The 19,944-nt window shown below is 42.8% G+C and overlaps 1 protein-coding gene across 1 annotated transcript in view; it reads left to right on the top strand.

The window, feature by feature from the left end:
* Positions 1–17,851, top strand: part of LOC135548284 (ankycorbin-like) — an 87,183-nt gene extending 69,332 nt beyond the window's left edge. The window contains exons 8-18 of the mRNA XM_064977728.1: positions 7,791–7,897; positions 8,120–8,307; positions 8,710–8,738; positions 9,230–9,316; positions 9,798–9,887; positions 10,244–10,399; positions 10,745–10,846; positions 11,039–12,559; positions 13,207–13,368; positions 14,442–14,507; positions 14,607–17,851. Of these exons, the coding sequence (XP_064833800.1) occupies positions 7,791–7,897; positions 8,120–8,307; positions 8,710–8,738; positions 9,230–9,316; positions 9,798–9,887; positions 10,244–10,399; positions 10,745–10,846; positions 11,039–12,559; positions 13,207–13,368; positions 14,442–14,507; positions 14,607–14,684 (2,586 nt within the window). The 3' untranslated portion in view covers positions 14,685–17,851. The remainder of the gene's footprint in view (positions 1–7,790; positions 7,898–8,119; positions 8,308–8,709; positions 8,739–9,229; positions 9,317–9,797; positions 9,888–10,243; positions 10,400–10,744; positions 10,847–11,038; positions 12,560–13,206; positions 13,369–14,441; positions 14,508–14,606) is intronic.
* Positions 17,852–19,944: the final 2,093 nt, after the last annotated feature.

The raw sequence follows: 19,944 nt of genomic DNA, 5'->3' as shown, positions 1-19,944 counted from the left end.
CCGATCAATTTCTTCTAAAATTGTGTGTACATCTGTATATCTAGACTTAGATTTAGCTTTCCCTGACTTTGTCGCCATACTGATTGATGTATAAACAGCTGAAGATGCGCTTTACCAAAATAGTGCTGTGCGTAACATGTGTGGCTTCTTCCAGTATGAATCTTCAATGGCGAATGACCCTCTTTACGCCGGAGTTTACTACATGGGTTGGTCTTCCAACACATAACCATTACATATTGCCGTTTACCTCAGCTTATTGGCTATTGACCAAGCTAGATTTCAAGACGATCAGTGGTCATTGGGTTCAAATATAGTCAATCAACGAAACAGCGGTCATATCATTGGTGCACAATGATGTCATTACTTGTTGTCTGCAAATCGGTTTCTTTCAGTCAATACGTCCCGCGAAACGACCCATCGTGTTTGGTTGTGTTACAAACAACCAGTTGATTGCAATGAAACCAAACATGACTGGATAAAGTCACGTTTAGTGTGTGTATTTACAGCGACTGTGTCGTCAAAAATTGAATGAGACGGAATTCACGACACAAGCAGTTCACAAAATATTTAGTGTTAGGCTATAAAAATTAAATTTATCAAACAAAAGACCATTCATTGTGTAACAATGAGCATTGGGATTGCAAACAGAGGAAGATCGTCAAAGGTACAAATTTATTTTATTGCAATTTGTGATTTTGTTGCGCCTGTGCTGGTTGAAATCATTTTTTTATGGGGCTCTGTCCTCAGATAATCGCATCGTATTCTTTCGCAGTAAATCCTTTTTTAAATCTGACAACGCAGTTGGATTAGCAAGATTCTAGGCTTTCGAAACATGTAAGACACTTGTATTTTCATGAATGTTTAACATGACTATTTATGTATCGATCACCGTATGTTGTCGAATATAATCCCGCTGACTGGTTCGGTGCACAGAGAGGATATTCCATGGCTAAGGGCTGTGTCCAGGCACTCCGCGTTGCGTCATGCATAAGAACAGCCTTAGCCTTGTTATATTGGCCATATACCACACCCCCTCAGGCCTTATTGCTTAAATAACCAATACAGCACATTCAGAACCTCTGATTAAAATCTGCCATAGAGAATCCTACTCTTCCTTTAGTGAGGGTTCGTGTTACATACAATCCTCAATACTTGATTGTTTTAAACGTTTCTCAAATCCTGCATTACCAAGTTTATAACACCTGAGAGAAAATTATACACACAACAAGATGGGAATTAGAAAACTATTTTGTTAACAAAGGAATCCATTTGGCACAATCAAAGATGTTAACTTTTGTTGCAGAAGTATAAGAATAAGCACTTGGGTGCTGTAATGTAGATGAAAAAACCCTCTCCAATCAATCTGTGGGTTCTTATCTATCCTCCCTGGTTCTAAAATAGCAATGAACACTGTTATTCTGAACACTGGGCTCTGGAGGGTCCTGAAAGGGAGTCACACACCAGTCAGAGCATTTAAGTCCATTGTTTTCTTGCCCCACTCAAAGCCGGACACGTCTTCATTACTGTGAGCTTGTTATCATGTCTGAATCTTCTAGATGGTAAACACACAAAATGACTGTGTTGTGTCTCTGTCAGAGAGCAATTGCTGCAATCAAAATTGTCTCTCAGAAACAATCAAGTGTAATTGTGTAGTGCGCCACAGTGTGATCTATCCATCAGGTATAAATGGGCTTTGATGCCATCTGAACAGAGATACTTTAGCTGTGTGGGCAGAGCCTGCTGTTCAGACAGAGAAACAGTTGGGGCGGGAGATAGGGAGCAGTAGGTATCCTTGTTGAGAGGTTTTGTAACTTTACAGAGTATGTGTGACGTAGAACACTAGAAGGTGATGGAGACTGTCGTCAGCAAGGTCAGGTCAAAGAATGTAATTTGGCTGCATTTCACATTCAGTGGGATGAGCTGTAGCTTATGTACTGTGGAAATGCATACACACACACATATATTTGTTTTACTATCCTTGTGGGGACCAAACCATTTATTCCCATTCAAAATCCTACTTTCCCTAAACCCTAACCATAAGGGGTTACTTCGGGATTTTGAAAATTAAGCCCTTTATCTACTTCCCCATAGTCTGATGAACTATTGGATACCATTTGTAAGTCTCTGCGTCCAGTATGAAGGAAGTTAGAGGTAGTTTCGCGGGCCAAAGCAAACTAGCGTTAGCGCAATGACTGGCAGTTTTTGGTATCTACTAGCATGCTAGCAGTTACCATAGACTTCCAGTCATCGTGCTAATGCTAGTTAGAAACTCCCTTCAAACTGCACGCAGAGACATACAAATGGTATCCACTGGGTAAGTAGATAACGGGCTTAATTGACTAATTATCCCTTTATCCCGAACATTAACCCCTAAACCTAACCATAGTTCGAACCCTAATTATAACCCAAACCCTAAACTCTGAGCCTAAAATAGCCTTTTTCCATGTGGACCAGCAAAATGTCCCCACAAAATGTCCTTGTCACACATAGAGTTCTTAAACATTCACGGTTATGGAGGAGTGGATGTTTATAGTGTGGTTGCCTGTAAACCATGTTCATGTCAACGTACCGGTACAACACACAGAGACAGAAGTATCTCAGTATTATACAGGATGGTGATGAGGTGTAGTCACTCATGCCTTTCACTTGCAAGTGGGACACACACATACATACGGTGTCTTCAGAAAGTATTCAGACCCCTTGACTTTTTCCACATTTTGTTACGTTTCAGCCTTATTCCTAAATTGATTAAATTGTTTTTTTCCCCCCTCAATCTACACATAATACCCCATAACAACCACAGGTTTTTAGAAATGTTTGATCATTTATTAAAATAGAAAAACGGAAATATTACATTTACATAAGTATTCAGACCCTTTACTCAGCACTTTGTTGAAGCACCTTTGGTAGCGATTACAGCCTTGAGTCTTCTTCAGTATGACGCTACAAGCTTAGCACACCTGTATTTTGGGAGTTTCTCCCATTCTTCTCTGCAGGTCCTCTCAAGCTCTGTCAGGTTGGATGGGGAGTGTTGCTGCACATCTATTTTCAGGTCTCTTCAGAGATGTTCAATCTAGTCCATGTCCAGGTTCTGGCTGGGCCACTCACAGACACTCAAGAGACTTGTCCCGAAGCCACCCCTGTGTTGTCTTGGCTGTGTGCTAAGGGTCGTTGTCCTGTTGAAAAGTGAACCTTCTCCACAGTCTGAAGTCCTGAGTGCTCAGGAGAAGGTTTTCATCAAGGATCTCTCTGTACTGTGCTCCATTCATCTTTCACTCGATCCTGACTAGTCTCCGAGTCCCTGCCGCTGAAAAACACCCTCACAGCATGATGCTGCCACCAACATTCCTCACCGTACGGATGGTGCCTGGTTTCCTCTAGATCTGGCGCTTGGCTTTCAGGCCAAATAGTTCAATATTTTTTTAATCAGACCAGAGAATCTTGTTTCTCATGGTCTGAGTGTCTTTAGGTGCCTTTTGGCAAACTCCAAGCGGGCTGTCACATGCCTTTTATTGAGGAGTTGCTTCCGTCTGACCACTCTACCACAAAGGCCTGATAGGTGGAGTGCTGCAGAAATGGTTGTCCTTCTGGAAGGTTTTCCCATCTCCACAGAGGAAGATGGGAAACCATCGGGTGACCATCGGGTTCTTGCTCACCTCCCTGACCAAAGCCTTTCTCTCCCAACTGCTCAGTTTGGCCGGGCGGTCAGCTCTAGGAAGAGTCTTGGTGGTTCCAAACTTCTTCCATTTAAGAATGATGAGGCCACTGTATTCTCGGGGACCTTCAATGCTGCAGATGTTTTGGTACCCTTCCCCAGATCTGTGCCTCGAAACAGTTTTTGCTTTGTCATTATGGGGGGCTATTGTGTGTAAATTGCTGAGGATTATATATATATTTGAATCCATTTTAGAAAAAGTCTGTAACATAACATAATGTGGGGAAAGTAAATGGGTCTGAATACTTTCCAAAGGCCCTGTAATGAATGTAACATTGTGGCTTTGCTAGGACCCTGTACCCACTCCTTCATGATTAACCCTCTCCTTCTTAGCCACAGCTCTCTGTGTCAGGCCAGACAGCCTTAGCCACAGCTCTCTGTGTCAGGCCAGACAGCCTTAGCCACAGCTCTCTGTGTCAGGCCAGACAACCTTAGCCACAGTTCTGTGTGTCAGGCCAGACAGCCTTAGCCACAGCTCTCTGTGGTGCACTTTGCTGAGTGCTGAGATTACACATGGCTTAAATGTCAGATTGTTACATAGGTTTCCTGGGCCCTGGCAGACAGCCTCTGCTCCGCTGGCCTCAATCACAGATGCCATCCTGTGGCTTTATTTAGGCATGAGGTACAGACCACCTATTTCTCATCCCCCAGACTGCGAGAGTATGAAAACAGTCACGCTCTGTGGCTGCCAGAGCTTTGTTTTTTTGGCATATAAATCCTTAGAAACCCGCATAATAGCTGTACCCTTTGTGATATATGTTAGTAGTGTACCATTAAGCAAGTCTGACACATTTCCAGTGGACTCTGACATATTTCCTATCCCCATTTAGATTCTCCAGGAGTGTCAAATGTCATATTTGTCACACCTGCACTGTAAGGGATTTCTTCCATTGACGGAGAGGCGGACCAAAGTGCAGCGTGGTTATTCTGATTCATGTTTAATTCAAAGATAAACACAACAAAACAAGAAACGTGAAAACCCAAAACAGCCCTATCTGGTGCAAACACAGAGACAGGAACAATCACCCACAAACACACAGTGAAACCCAGGCTACCTAAGTATGATTCTCAATCAGAGACAACTAATGACACCTGCCTCTGATTGAGAACCATACTAGGCCGAAACATAGAAATACCCAAATCATAGAAAAACAAACATAGACTGCCCACCCCAACTCACGCCCTGACCATACTAAATAATGACAAAACAAAGGAAATAAAGGTCAGAACGTGACATGCACACAATGGCTAGTAATGTTTCCTCTTTCCTACCAAGGTTGATTTTGTCCTCTCACCTACAGACATACAAACACTTATTAAAACTGTACAGTGTGGTCTGAAAAGATTCCCATGTTATTTACCAAAGGTCATTCCAGTGAATAAGAATAAGGTATGAGGTGGAAACTGTGTGGTCTGAACATAGTAAGCAACTTCTCCTTTTGATGACTGCTTATGTTGCGTCGATATGAGTCAGAAACTTTTATTCTAGTGTTCAAATTGACTACAAAGTGTACTTAAGATAATTTTGGTCATAAATTCAGTATCGTCCAAAACTGAGATTTGCGAGATAATTAGTTTTTTTAAAATGTATGTCAGAATGAATGGTACCGTAGCAGTTTTCCTTAGGTTGGTTTTTATTTAAATCCTACCCAAATTCCCACAGATTGCAACACCCAACTAATCATCAGTTTGGAGCACAGCTGCACGCCACCCGATCACAATGCAGAGGGGATAGTTACGGACCATTTGTAAATTATACAATATAAATGGGACAACATTTGAAACTATCAATAGCTCCACATTTCAATGACATAAAATCCACAAACAACTATAAATTGTAGGAATTCATATACAAATAAGACAACAAAAAGGTGTGCAATATGAAATAATTGTCCAATTTTTATTGTATAATTTATTGACATTCTCTAACTGACCCTACAGACAGGCTATCCAAAGTCAAACCAACTTTTGCCACGGTTGCACACTGACCGGCTGAATCTAATTGGCAAAAGAATTTGGCTAGCTTGCTAGCTAGTCTAGGCTACTTCCAGACAAGACCTGGTTAGACTGTTTCAAGTTATCTAGAAGGATGAGTGACTGTAACTGTGTACTGTTTTGGTGGAGTGAAAGTACAAACGCTTCTCACTTTCAAACAAACACACAAGATACCCACATCAAAGCACGCCTCCAAAACCCAAATCTCGTTCTCAGTCGCATTTCCCAATGAGGAGAATTGAAACCGATGCTAAATCAGGAAGTTCAGCCCCCCTTTAAGCAGCTCTGAAGGTTCCATTTTATACACCAAGAATCATCGGAGGTCATTCTTGGTGTTTAAGAGCTGTCAGTGTTCTCACACCTGGCTGTCAGAAGCCTCACCACGTGGACATGGCTGGTTGTCAGCACATTTGACAAGTTATTATCCATGTATTTGTGCGTCTGCATCTTTCTCACTCATCATTATTCATAGTTCATTCAGGACTTTCCCTAGTCTTGGCAGCATCCACATTCATGTAGGAGTGTTTAGAAACATATTCTATTCTTATTTACAATAAAAGTGAATCCAAAATGACACAATACATTATTTACCATTCATTTCTATTGGGCACAAAATAGTATGAAAAACAACCAAAACAAACAGCAAATGCATCCAACAAGTTTGTAGAGTCACAAGCTTGACGTTGTCATTGTGTGCTAGGAATTTGGGACCAAATCCTAAACTTTTGACTACTTCAATAGACATATAAGAGAATTTGTCCCAATACTTTTGGTCCCCTAAAATGGGGGGACTAGGTACAAAAGTGCTGTGATTTCTAAACGGTTCACCTGATATGGATGAACATACCCTCAAATGAAAGCAGACCATCTGCATTTTAACTTCATAGTTCCTTTATCATTTCAAATCCAAAGTGCTGGAGTACAGAGCCAAAACAAAACAAAATGTGTCACTGTCTCTACTTTTGGAGCTCACTGTATCACCAGAGAAATCACTCAACCTACGGGTTGTGATGTGTGGTGTGTCTCTGGGGAAAGTACATTGGTGAAATTATTTTTCAATTGGCTCCTGGTTTTAATCTATGGTAGAAGTTATGAAGTTGAGTATGAAGTCTAGCGTCAGCCATTAGTATTTCACGTTTATGGTTGTCCTTTTAAGTGTTATTATGTAATTTTGAAACATTTTCCATCTACCAGTGAGACAGTAGATCCATATGATCCTGTTAAGTAACGAGTCAACGCCCAGTGCAGTGTGTAATGTTCCGTGAAGCGAAGACTGGGCCTGTAGATATTGCCTGACTCTGCTTTTGATGAGGTGTCAGTTTCCTGAACCTTGTTAATAAGGCAAGCCAAACCCTGGGAAAGAAAGGTAGAAATATAGACAGAAAAAAAACACATGGCTGGCTGACTGTGTTGTGTTGCGTGCATTATTTGATAGTGAGGACTGTCTGTGCGTCAGAGAAGTGGCGGATGTTTGTGGAGGTGTAATGAGGGGTTTGTGTATGTGGGTGTGTGTGGCTGCCTGGTAGAGAGAGAGAGAGGGGGGGTAGAGTAAGTTTTTATTTCTCTCTTTTCCCCTCTCGCTGAGCTGTGGGGGAGAATGGCCAACTCAGTGTGCCAAGAGGATACAATAAAAGGACTTGGCTGCTTTGCTTTCATATGTTTCAGTGGAGGTTGGAGCTATAAAGTCATGCTTCTACTTTAGCAGGATGCTGAAGGATGTAGCCCAGCCTGTTACTGCTCATAGTGTTGTCTTTGGAATTGCATTGTGGCCATGGACTACATGACTGAAACAGCTTGTTTCTAGTATGGTATGCTTTCATTGCAGCAGACCAAACAATGTACTATCTTCTAGAGTACACCAGCTGAATGTACTGCAAAGCTTACATTCCAACCACTTCTTCCTCTTCTTCCTTTCACTTCCCGAGAAACAAGGTCATGGAGCCTTTTATAGTACATTATGTGAACTTCAGTATGTCAGTACAGTATGCAAACTTCTGTTCCGTGTTACTATGATCAAGGCATCTGTACACACAGTATGCAGTATACTGGTAGTGAACTATGATGTGTGTGTGTCCTGCAGGATGGCCTCAGCCCCCTGCTGCTGTCCGCCAGACACGCCCATGCTGATGTTTGTAGCAGCCTCCTGGACTGGGGAGCTGACATCAACGCGTGTGATAAGAACGGCAGGTAGGGAAGGAGTCATTTGGCAGATCTCACGTGCATTCTACTTCATAACTTAATTTAATCATTACAGGGGTGTCTTCAAGCACATTACATAATAATACCCTGATGGTGATGTTGTGGTTGATGGTAATGATGGTGATGAGGATGATGATGATGATGAAGAATATGTTAATGATGAGTAATTGTGATGATGATGATTATACTATTTCTGACTGTTTGATACAGGACAGCAGTGATGCTGGCCAGTGAGAGCAGCAGTATGTCTGTAGCGGAGGTTCTGGTCCAGAGAGGAGCTGTTCTTCAGGCTGTGGACTCTTTGGGTCATGACGTTCTGCACTACGCCAAGCTGTCTGGCAGCAGTGAGATCAGGGCCGTCCTCACTGCCGAGTTGCACAGTGCACACTCAGACAGCGGTGAGATAGGAACTGTCTTTAGTACTGATTGAGCTTTACTATGAGGCAATTAACCAGACACTCGAGCAGACTCCTTCAGACTTAATTTCCCTTCAAATCCATTTGAGGTGACTGAAAGTTATGAAATTCAAGCTTTCGGATGCATGTAAATGGTTGTAACATGAAGCATTGTTCTATTGTTCACTCTGTAAAGTCATAAAAAGAGAGATGCTTTGACTAGAAGAACTTCAGGCTTTTCTTTCCTTTCCTCCATAATCGACCCAGATACATCATTGACCTCCTTGTGGTCAAGCTTTGAAATGCAACTTTTCAGTTGGCCTGTCATGCAGAATTTATCCAACACTGCCATCTTCAGGCTGTGTCTTGAATGTTGTTCTTCCCCTCTCTCCTTCCTATACACAGACACCCCAAAGTCCCCCAAATCTCCTCAGGTAAGTTAGGGCAGCTTGTGCAATCTTTCTATCTTCTTCCAAGCTTCACAACTGCATCCAGTTTTTCCTAATCATTGAACCTACACACATTTAACTTGATATCAACGTGATACATTACACCTATTAGTCTAATCAGAACGGATAGTACACATTAGACAGTCAAACCAACCTCTTTCCAATGTAGCGTCATCATTGACAACCTTATCTTGAATGAGAGGATAGCTTTGTTTAAACCTTATGAATCTTTTACGTAATGACTCATTTTGAAATGCACCTCAAGCAGCATGTATGAGCACGAATATAACACCTTATAGCCAAACAGATACATCTTCAGGGCCTTGTTACTCCTCAATAAATACCTTCTCTTTGATCACAAATTCTCCAAATGTTTGATGATTCTTCTCTTTCACTAACTTACTGAACTAAAAACTGCGGATCGTTCTTCTGTTTTTGTTCTTCTCTTTCTTCCCACTCCTTCACTCACACCTCAGCATGATCAAGTGGCTAGGTTGGGTGGCGATCCAAGCACAACTCCCAAAAAACGAAAAGCACCTCCACCTCCCATTAGCCCTGTGCAGGTAAAAGCATATCTGTCTGTCTGTCTGTCTGTCTGTCTGTCTGTCTGTCTGTCTGTCTGTCTGTCTGTCTGTCTGTCTGTCTGTCATCATGTTGGTCGGTCAGTCTGTCTGTCTGTCTGTTGGTCTGCCTGTCTGTTTTTGGTCTGTCTGTCTCCCTTCTGTCTGGTGTCTTCCTTTTTGGGTCCCTTTTGAATGGTCCTCAGCCCTGCTTGTGTCAGGTACCATTTTACTCTTAATGGAGTTCTTAAACGTTATAATATGTATTTACCTTGTCGGGTTCTGTTTGAATTCCCGTGTTTGTTTTTTTCGGAGCCTCACCCTGCTGCTTTTATTCAAGGACTCTTGAATTCAGTGCTGCATTAGGGTTGTTTTTCTGTCTGTGTGAGTGTATTTGTATGTATAGATAGTAATTACTGTGTCTATGGTGCAGAATGCAGGAGTAAACAATAAGAAATGTAATTCATGTTTCCAAACTTTCTAGATGTCTAGTCCCAACTCTCCCGCGTACATGACCCCAAATGAAACTCCAGTCTCCAGTAAAAGTTGTGGATTTAAAATATTTAATTATAAGGTACATGCACTTACAATCAAGAACATTTCTTATCAATTATTAGGCCTCTCATTTGGTTGTTTTCCATCATGTTTTATTTTCTGTGTCACCAACTTTTGTTCATGTTGGTTTTGCTCTCTCTCTCTCGCTCGCTCGCTCTCGCTCGCTCTCTGCATATCTTTCTCGCTCGCTCTCTGCATATCTTTCTCGCTCGCTCGCTCTCCCTCCCTCCCCGAATATCTTTCTTTCTCGCTCGCTCTCCCTCCCTCTCTGAATAACTTTCTCGCTCGCTCTCCCTCCCTCCCTGAATAACTTTCTTGCTCGCTCTCTGTCTCCCTCTTCCCCTCCTCTTTCCCTCTCCTATCTCTGTCTGTCAGGAAGGGGAGTTGCATGGCATGTCTCAGAGGGAGGAGGTGGAGAAGCTATATGAGGAGAAGTGCATGCTGCTGGAGACTATTGAGAATCTGAAGCAGATTGTGGACCAGACTGTGACTATAAGCCAGACTGAGACGGAGCCGGGTCAGGAGCCCAAGGCGAGTTACATCTACAGCGCAGGCCTTTAATATCACTGGCCTGCGCCGCTTTGATCCCAGTCCACTAGCTTTCTCGTTCCCATTTCTCTCTCTCTGGAATCCATTTACACAGCACAGCAGCTCAAAAACCCACACTGTAATCTAGTCAGTTACAGTACAAGTTAACCACCCGCTGCACTACTTTACTTAACACAGTCTGAAATGTTGACTAATATTACTACATGTACCTCAGATATTGCTAATGGAAGTGTGATGTAAGTTTCATGAGATGTCCCAAACTCCTAACATAATATTCCCTGGTGGTCCAAACCATTGTATGTTAACTGTATAATTGTGTTGATACAGGCAGAGGACGGTGGGAAGGCAGACTCAGCTCTGGTAGTGGCCCTACATGCCAAGATTACAGCTCTGTCTCTGGAGAACCAGCAGTTAGCCCAAATACTCAAGGTAAGCCAGATACTCAATATAACTTGTCATTCCAGGGACGTAGATATCCCAATATGGTGAAATATGGTGATATCCCTGTGTGGTGTTTACTGTAATTACGCCTTCTACCTAAGAAAGATCCACTTAATAACTAAATCTTGTTTACTTATCTTTCCCCATCTCATATTTCCTTCTATCTACATCTCTCTGTAGAAGCGTCCGTCACCCCAGGGAGGTGAGGTTAGCCAAGAGGACTCGTCCCGCCCCAACAGTATGAACTCTAATGCCTCCTACCACATCACCCACAAGTCCCCCAGCGAGTCCCTGCTCCAGCCCCAGGGGACGGAGGAGGAGGACATGTCTGAGGGGTCTGCCCTGGAGCTCAGTAGCTCCTCCGTGAGACAAGAGGAGGAAGAGAGTGGGGGGCGAGAGAAGGAGGGAGGCAAGGAGGAGATCCGACTGCTGAGGGAGACCCTAGGGAGAGTCCACTCCAAACTGCAGGAGACGCAGAAGGAGAACCGCACGCTCCATGCCAGGCTCAAACCTGAGCAGGGGGAGGAGACAGGGAGGGAGGGGGAGGTGCTGCTGGAGAGTCTAGCAGAGCTCCAGGCCAAGCTGACGGAGACACAGGAGAAACACCAGCAGGCCAGAGAGGAGGTGCTGGCCCTCATGGCACATATTGAAAGAGGAGATGGTGGAGGAATTGAAACGACAGAGCAAGAGCTCCAGAGACTGAGAAGCTCTCTGGAGCAGGAAGTGAAAGAGCTGAGGTCCCAGCTGGCCCAGTCAGAGCAGCAGAGGGAGAGTGATGTAGGCCGGATCAGAGAGCAGGAGGCCAGGCTGAAGGCAGCAGACGACAGCGGTGATCAGGAGAAGAGCCTGCTGGTGGACCGGTACAAGGAGGCGCAGGAGGAGATCAGGATGCTGCAGGAGGCTCTGAGGGGGACGGTCCCCGTGGAGGCTGCAGCTAAAGACTTTGAGGAGATGAAAGGCGAGCTGGGGAGCGTGATCGATGGGCTGCAGCGCCGCCTGCTGGAACTATCCAAGTCCTACAGTGAGGCCAAGAGTGAACTGAGCTCCACCAGGAACCATCTGGAGGAGATCCGGGCTGTCAAGTCTAAGCCTGGCAGCCCTGTAGCCTCGCCAGACAAGGAGCAGGCCATGCTGAGAAGCAGAGTAGAGGAGCTGCAGGCATCGCTAGCCGACACACAGAGCAAGTACTCAGCCTCTCTGGAGGAGATTGCCCTCCTGAAGCAGGAGGCTGAGGCTCAGGAGTCAGTGGCGTTATCTGACCATACCCAGATGGTGTCCTCTCTAGGCAGCGCCATCAAGGACTTGGAGGCCCAGGCAGATGCTCTACGACAACAGCTGTCCCAGAGGACCTTGCAGGTGGACACCCTACAGAACAGACTGACCATGGAGAAGGATGATTCTATATCACGGCTGGAGCACCAGCAGATGAGAGAGGGCCTGGAGAAGGAGGAGGGCAACCTGACGCAGCTCCTCCAGGGGGCCCTGAGGAAGCAGGATGAGATGGCTCTGGAGGCGGCTGCAGCGTGGCAAGAACTGAGGGAGGGGAGGAGTGAGAGGGAGGCCCTGCAGGAGCTGGCCATCAGCAGGGAGAAGGAGAACCACACTCTGAGCACCAAGCTCAGAGAAGCCCAGGATGCAATTGTTCAGCTGAAGAAACTGGTGGAGGAACATGTCAGCTCAGAGAGAGAGAAGAATAAGAAGGTTTGTTATTTACTGCTTTCTGTTGGTAGAGTGCTTTATACAATGTTCAATGGTAATGAATAGCTAGCAAATTCCCTGGTTTGGCAAAGGAAACACTTAAAGGCACAGTGCAGTCAAACATGTGAATTCCCTGTGTTGTATATGTATTTCCACACTATGATTGGAATAATACTTTGAAATTCTTAAAATTTTGATTTTGCCCTTTTAGTGCAAGAGCTGTTTGAAAAAGACCACCTATAATTTCAGTCTATATGTTGGTGGGATGGAGTTTTGGTCTGCCTGGTGACATCACCAGGTGTTAAATTAGTTAATAGGCCAATAAGAGAGTTCCAAACCCCTATGCCAATAATTGACCATTTTCAATTTTCCCGTCCCCACTCAGACAATTCTTGCTTGAGAAATTGCTCTTTGCTAATAAATGAATTTGTGTTTCTTTTTGAGCATTTTAATTGAAAGCAATCAGGTACTTAATTGCTACTCAGAAATGATTTTATATTGAGATAGAGAACCTCTGCATTGGACCTTTAAAGAGTTTAGAGAGGTATCCCTCTATTTTGCTTTCTTATGACATTTTGTTTCGTCTTTGGTTATGATAGAAAAGCGGTTTTGTCCAAGCACTTTTATTGATCCCCATGTTTGTGTCTCAGATTGATGACCTGTCGAGAGAGGTGGGGAAGTTAAAGGATGCCTTAAACAGCCTATCCCAGCTGTCTTACAGTGCAGGCTCAGCCAAGAGACAGCAGACCCTGCAGCAGCAGCAGCTGGACAACCTACAGCAGCAAGTCAAGCAGCTGCAGTACCAGCTAGGGGTAAGTCATACTCATTCAAACTATATATAATATGGCTTATTCAACCAACAATCAGTATACTGCATTCAACCTCACTCAGATAGCATCAGAGACAGAAGACAGGATATACCATTTCACACAAATTCCTAAAATGAAATGCTTTCCTGGAACATCTGTCAGACAGTTGGAAGCTAACAGTTGGGTGAGTTACTGTGAATCTCTGTACTGTCATGATTAGCCAATATCTTTAGTTTTTTAGAGCCAAGACATCTAATGTCCTGATACAGGGCAGCCTCCTCTGGTCTAAGACATAATGAGTCACAGGCATGTGGACTGGGCCAAACTGGATCATACTCCCACTGGCCAAAAACTGGTTGAATCAACGTTGTTTCCAAGTCATTTCAACAAAAACATTATATGTCATGACATTGAATCAACGTGGAAAACTGATTGGATTTGCAAAAAGTCATCAACATAAGGGAATTTAATCTTTTAACCTAAATCCAATTACATGGTGACATGTTTTGTTGATTTCACATTGAATTTACATTAGTTGACAACTCAACTAAATGTACATTTAAAATAGAGGTTGAACTGATGTCTGTGCCCATCGGGCTGTATCTCCCCATCTGTGGCTGCTTCTCACAGGCTGCAGTACACACGGCTTCTTAGTTATTGACCACCCTGTTTCTTTGGAAGTACTTAGATAGCTATGACTAAAGACAATGTAGATGCTGATCTAGAAAGTCTACTGAAGATTATGCGTTTTTTCTATGTCACTGCTGGGGGTTTGACTGAATATGCAGTCTTCATTTTTGATGGTTATCTTTCATAATTCTGAGCAATTTCAACATGGTTTTATAGCTGATGGATATTTCACTAGCTAATTGGGTGGCAGGTAGCCTAGAGTGGTTAGGAGAGTTGGGATAGTAATCTAAAGGTCGCTCGTTCGAGTCGGCTAGGCGATAAATCTGCCAATGTGCCCTTGAGCAAGGCACCTAACCCTAATCGCTCCTGTAAGGCACTCTGGATAAGAGTGTCTGCTATGTGTAAAAATAACACACTAACCTGTTTCTGCATCTCTTTTACTATAGGAGTCAAAGAGGCAGCACCATGAGATAGTGTCCGTCTACAGGATGCATCTCCTATACGCCGTCCAGGTATGTTCTTATGCATACTGTGTACTCTGTATATGATCTTATATTAAACGTTGCAGGTGTGGTTTTAATGTTATGTCACCATTACTTTATTCCTTACAGGGTCAGATGGATGAGGATGTTCAGAAAGCCTTGAAGCAGATTCTGATGATGTGCAAGATGCCAACAGAAGCCAAATGAAGTGTCTGAAATGGAACAGCTGTTTACTGACCATGCTGGAGAGGAGACGCATAGAAACTATATCCTTGGTCTCCTAACCTATCTGATCTATCACACTACAGTGCACGTGTGCCCATCAAAAGCAAAGATAATGATACAAATAGAAATAAAAGACATTCTTCATCTGTCTACAAATGTTGTCAGCAGGGAGCTATGAAGACGAAGGTAGGATGGCAGTCAATAGATTCGACTGCCATCCTACCTTTGACCTAGCAGTGTTCGTTTTGTAATGTTTTTTAGTTTTCTAGTCTGGCTAACACCTGACTCGAAGTCCTCCTGACTTCACAGTATGAAAAGGCTATTTTGATGTTGTCGGCACGACCACTCACAGCCCCTGAGCGCCGTCCCTTCCAATACAACTGTTGGATTTTCAAAACCAAACAACGTGAGGTCTCAACCCCCCAGGAAAGAAGCCATTTTTGAGGGAACCAATCAAAGCTCAACCCATTTCAGCGCAAATACTGCATTTACGAACAGACTCCTCTCCAGACCATTGTGTCACAGCTCTCTTTCGGCTGTGTACCATGTGAGTCGCGTCAGCCAGGCTAATGGTGTTCATGATATAATCAAAATCATTTTTTAGATCTCTGCATGCAACTTCCAAAATCAACCAAAGAAGAACACTGCTAAATGCTTTAGCGACACTTCAAATTATAAAAGTAATATTTTCAAATATATGCAAGATTTTTCAAGATACATTTATAAATTAAAACAAAGTTTGGCGGTTGTATTTTTTAACAACCCTATTTGGTGGTTTTTGTATGAATTCAATATTGTGTGTGATAACCTAGGCCCTTTTTAGTATCTGCAATCTGTGAATGCCAATTTTACCCAATTGTGGGTTTTTGTCCTCATTTACACCATATTCCCTTGGGAGTCTTTTTAACTCAATATGACTTTATGAACCGAATTGACTTTTAAAATAATGAAAGCCACCTTTCGTTGCTTCAACAATTATACTCATTAAGCAATAATCCAGTACTTGAAGGGTGATGTGGTATCAGAGCTCTGGGTAGTCTCTCTGAGGACAGAACATACCCATGTGACTAATGCACTTTCCTCATGCTGTCCTCCTGTTCAAACTCTATAGTCTGCAAGAATATATGGTCTCTGCAGATTACCTGTTACATCTTTGTTTTGTGCCAGCTCTTTTTGTGTTGAAGCCTGACAGATTTGTCTTGATTCTTGAAGGGTTTAAAAGTTATATTGCAGTGTTCTTCTTCCGTGCTTTTGCAATATCATTATAGTGTAAGCTGTATAAGGTATTGTTTCTTGATTTTTGGGGGGATGAAACATGCAACCATTTCAGTGTTGGTATGGCAGCATGTGAGGCTCTTGGGATGTTGAGCAAGTTGCTCAGCCTCATTCAATCCACTTCATCCACCTACTTACTATACCTGAGCAGTACAGTATGTATTGTATTGCATTGTGAAATTCTTTACGCATAAGTAAGAACTCTAATCTCTCGATGACAGATGCTCGTAACATACAGTAAATGGTAGTAGCATCTGTCCACAGGCTGTGGGATCTGACGACTAACGAGAAACTTTGAACCGGTATGCAGATTTTATGTCATTGATCATTTGGACAAATCACGATTTCGCAGGTGCCCACATCTTTAAAATTTCAGAAGGGGAGGGGATATTTGACCCCTAGACTTGCCCAAAACTGGCTGAGAGTTTATGTATAGAGGGGCTAAGACTCGTTAGTACCTTTTCTAACACATCTCCCCCCAAAATTTAAACAAGCATCTGATACAATCACTCAAGATTTGAGTACAGTGTGTCCTAGATAAGTATGGCTCCAATGTGTCTGTGGTGCTGTTTATTGTACTGTATTACGTTTAAATCAAGTGCTGTATGATCTCACTGATAAGTGTAACAACTGCACTATTTCAGCCCTTCACTTCCACTGTTGTCCTCTACAAATCATGTCTTTTCAACAGCCTAGGAAATCTGAACTCTTTTCAGTACAAGCAACTTTACGGTTGTACAACTGCAATGTTACAAGGAACAATGCAGCAGATGCATCCAATGATAAATAACTGAGTATGTTAGTGGGTTGAACACACAGGATTGTCACAATTACATGGAATGTGACATATCTTACACATAGTGTACTTCCATAGAATGATCACTGTGATTGATGTACAATTACATCAGAGCTGTGATATGCAGGATAGCTCCAGATATGGATGGCATACTGTACATAACCCAAACCAACCAAAGTGCTGTACTTGATGTTCTTATCATACATTTCTGCACCTAAGGCTCCTCTGATGCTGCACTGTAAACATGTTTTTTTATACCTGGCAGTAAGTTACTGTAAAAGGAAAAGTACAATATGTTACCATAAATTCCAAATAAACTTGGGTTTAACAGTACATACTGTACTTTTTTAGTTTTACAGTAACATACAGGTAACTAGCTGCCAGTAAGTTACTGTAAAAACAACAGGATTCTTTTTTTTTACAGCTTGTGTTTACTCATGCTGCCCAATTCTGTTCTTTTCTCCAATGGAGAAAAAAATAAAGACCAATTAGTGGCAAAATATCAGTATTGAGATGTCTGTGTAAACGCAGCCTAAATGATTTAGGATTATGCACTACATCTTCATACTACCCATTGGAATACATTTCGAAATGATTACATTTACAATATCTATGAGTACTTGATCTTTCAGACTAAGTACACGGTACAGACAGGAATGAAGTTGCCCTTTTGTCGCAGGTCACTAAGGCTGTGTTTAGACAGGCAGCCCAATTCTGATATTTTTTCCACTAATTGGTCTTTGGACCAATGACATCAGATCTTTTCACATCAAATTATTTTCAGAGCTGATCTGATTGGTCCGTAGACCAATTAGTGAAAACAATATCAGAATTGGGATGCCTATGGAGCCTAAGAGTTTCTCAAATAACTCTTGTTAATAAGGTAAAAAGAAGACTCCTCCCTCAATGACAGAGAAGTTAATAAGCGTTGCCTGAATGTTTTAAATTAGAAAGGGATAAGGAAGGATTCATGTCCTTTGTGCTTCCTGTTTTCCAACTTGTTTTTGTAATTCAAACAGATTTTTGTGTTTGTTTGCCAATTGCTTTTCACCCACTTCAATAAATTGTGAATGCCTCGCCTGTTCCCTTATCCATAAATATGGCATTGAATGGCTGTGGTGATGATTACTTTTTATTTCATCCCTCCAGAGAGCACAAGGGCCCTTGATCAATTGATCAATAATCATTTAGGATGATAGAGGTAATCAATTATGATGACAGAGGGGCTTCTGCCAAACAATAAAGAATGTCTAGGCTCTGATTTCAACACACGCACACACACACACACATACACACACCACTTTTGGTGATGTAAAGCAGGTGGAAATAGTTTGTTCTCTGCAAAACTAGCTTGTTATTTATAGAAGTTGTAGAGCATTAGATGGATGTTGATATGGGTAGCTGCTTAGGTTACCCCAGGCATGGATAGTTGTGTTGGATAATGGCTATTAGATAAGGATTTATCTCTACTAGCCTGACAGTAGACTGCATTTACAGCCCTGATGACATCCTCCTTTTGTATAAAAGTCTGGACCGTCACAATGCCCCATCTCAGGCATTATTCACGTCTGTTCCTCTCAGGCCTAGATTCAATCAGTACCGCGGAAGATCTGCGCTATAGCGCAATTTTAATTTATAGGCATTGTTCCCGTTTTCGCTGAGACCGCATTCACGGTAAACTCTGCATATGTCGGCTCAATCAGAAATTACCTTACAATTGCGCTATAACACAGATCTTTCGTACAACGGGTTGAGTATAGCTCTGTGTCCAACACTCTTATTAGTATGTAAACCCACCCATGTTCCGATCAAACCCTTCTCCATATTGTGTTGCTTTAGCTATTTCTTTATTATAATTAAAAAGCAAGCTTTATTTATACAGCACATTTCAGACATGGAATGCAAAAAAATCTGAAATATTTACTACACAACAAACAGAAGAGGATAAAAACCTAAAGAATAACAATACAAACTGCACGACTGAAAAGCACCCTAAGGAAAGGCAACGCTAAAAAGGTGTGTTTTAATAAGATATATTTTAAATATGTCCACATTCCTCTCAGGTCCTCTGGCAGGCTGTTCCAGAGCCGTGGGGCGTAGTAACTAAAGGCTGCCTCTCCATGCCTCTTGGTCCTAGGCTTTGGACTAGTTAAAAGGCCTGTGTCAGAGGACCTGAGGGACCTACTGGGTACATAACTTAAAAGCATGTCTGACATGTATTGGAGTGCACAATCGTGGATTGAAACTCTAAAACTCACAGGCAGCCAATGCAGAGACCCTAAAATCAAATAAAATGTTATTTGTCACATGCTCCGAATACAACCTTACCGTGAAATGCTGACTTACAAGCCCTTAACCAACAATGCAGTTCAAAAAATAGTTACGAAAATATTTACTACATAAACTAGAGATATAAAATAAAAAGTAACACAATAAAATAACGATAACGAGGCTATATACAGGGGGTAACAGTACCGGGTGAATGTGCGGGGGTACAGGTTAGTCGAGGTAATTTGTACATGTAGGTAGAGGTAAATTGTCTGTGTGAGAATTGGGGCTGTCCTCCACCCCTTTTTCAGATTGCTACAGAACCCCCCTCTTTTCCCCTCCAGGAGACGGAGGAGCATTTTGAGGGCTCATGACTCACTGACTGCTGCTGTAGCCTCAGACTGCTGCTGTAGCCTCACTTACTGCTGCTGTAGCCTCACTTACTCCTGCTGTAGCCTCACCTCCTGCTGCTGTAGGCTCACTTACTGCTGCTGTACTCTCACTGACTGCTGCTGTACTCTCACTGACTGCTGCTGTACTCTCACTGACTGCTGCTGTACTCTCACTGACTGCTGCTGTAGCCTCACTGACTGCTGCTGTACTCTCACTGACTGCTGCTGTAGCCTCACTGACTGCTGCTGTACTCTCACTGACTACTGCTGTACTCTCACTGACTGCTGTTGTACTCTCACTGACTGCTGCTGTAGCCTCACTGACTGTTGCTGTACTCTCACTGACTGCTGCTGTACTCTCACTGACTACTGCTGTACTCTCACTGACTACTGCTGTACTCTCACTGACTGCTGTTGTACTCTCACTGACTGCTGCTGTAGCCTCACTGACTGTTGCTGTAGCCTCACTGACTGTTGCTGTAGCCTCACTGACTGCTGCTGTAGCCTCACT

Source organism: Oncorhynchus masou, chromosome 11 (assembly GCF_036934945.1).
Source record: "Oncorhynchus masou masou isolate Uvic2021 chromosome 11, UVic_Omas_1.1, whole genome shotgun sequence".
NCBI classification, from domain to species: domain Eukaryota; kingdom Metazoa; phylum Chordata; class Actinopteri; order Salmoniformes; family Salmonidae; genus Oncorhynchus; species Oncorhynchus masou.
The sequence above is the reverse complement of the archived record's forward strand: the minus strand, read 5'-3'. Positions and strand labels throughout refer to the sequence as shown.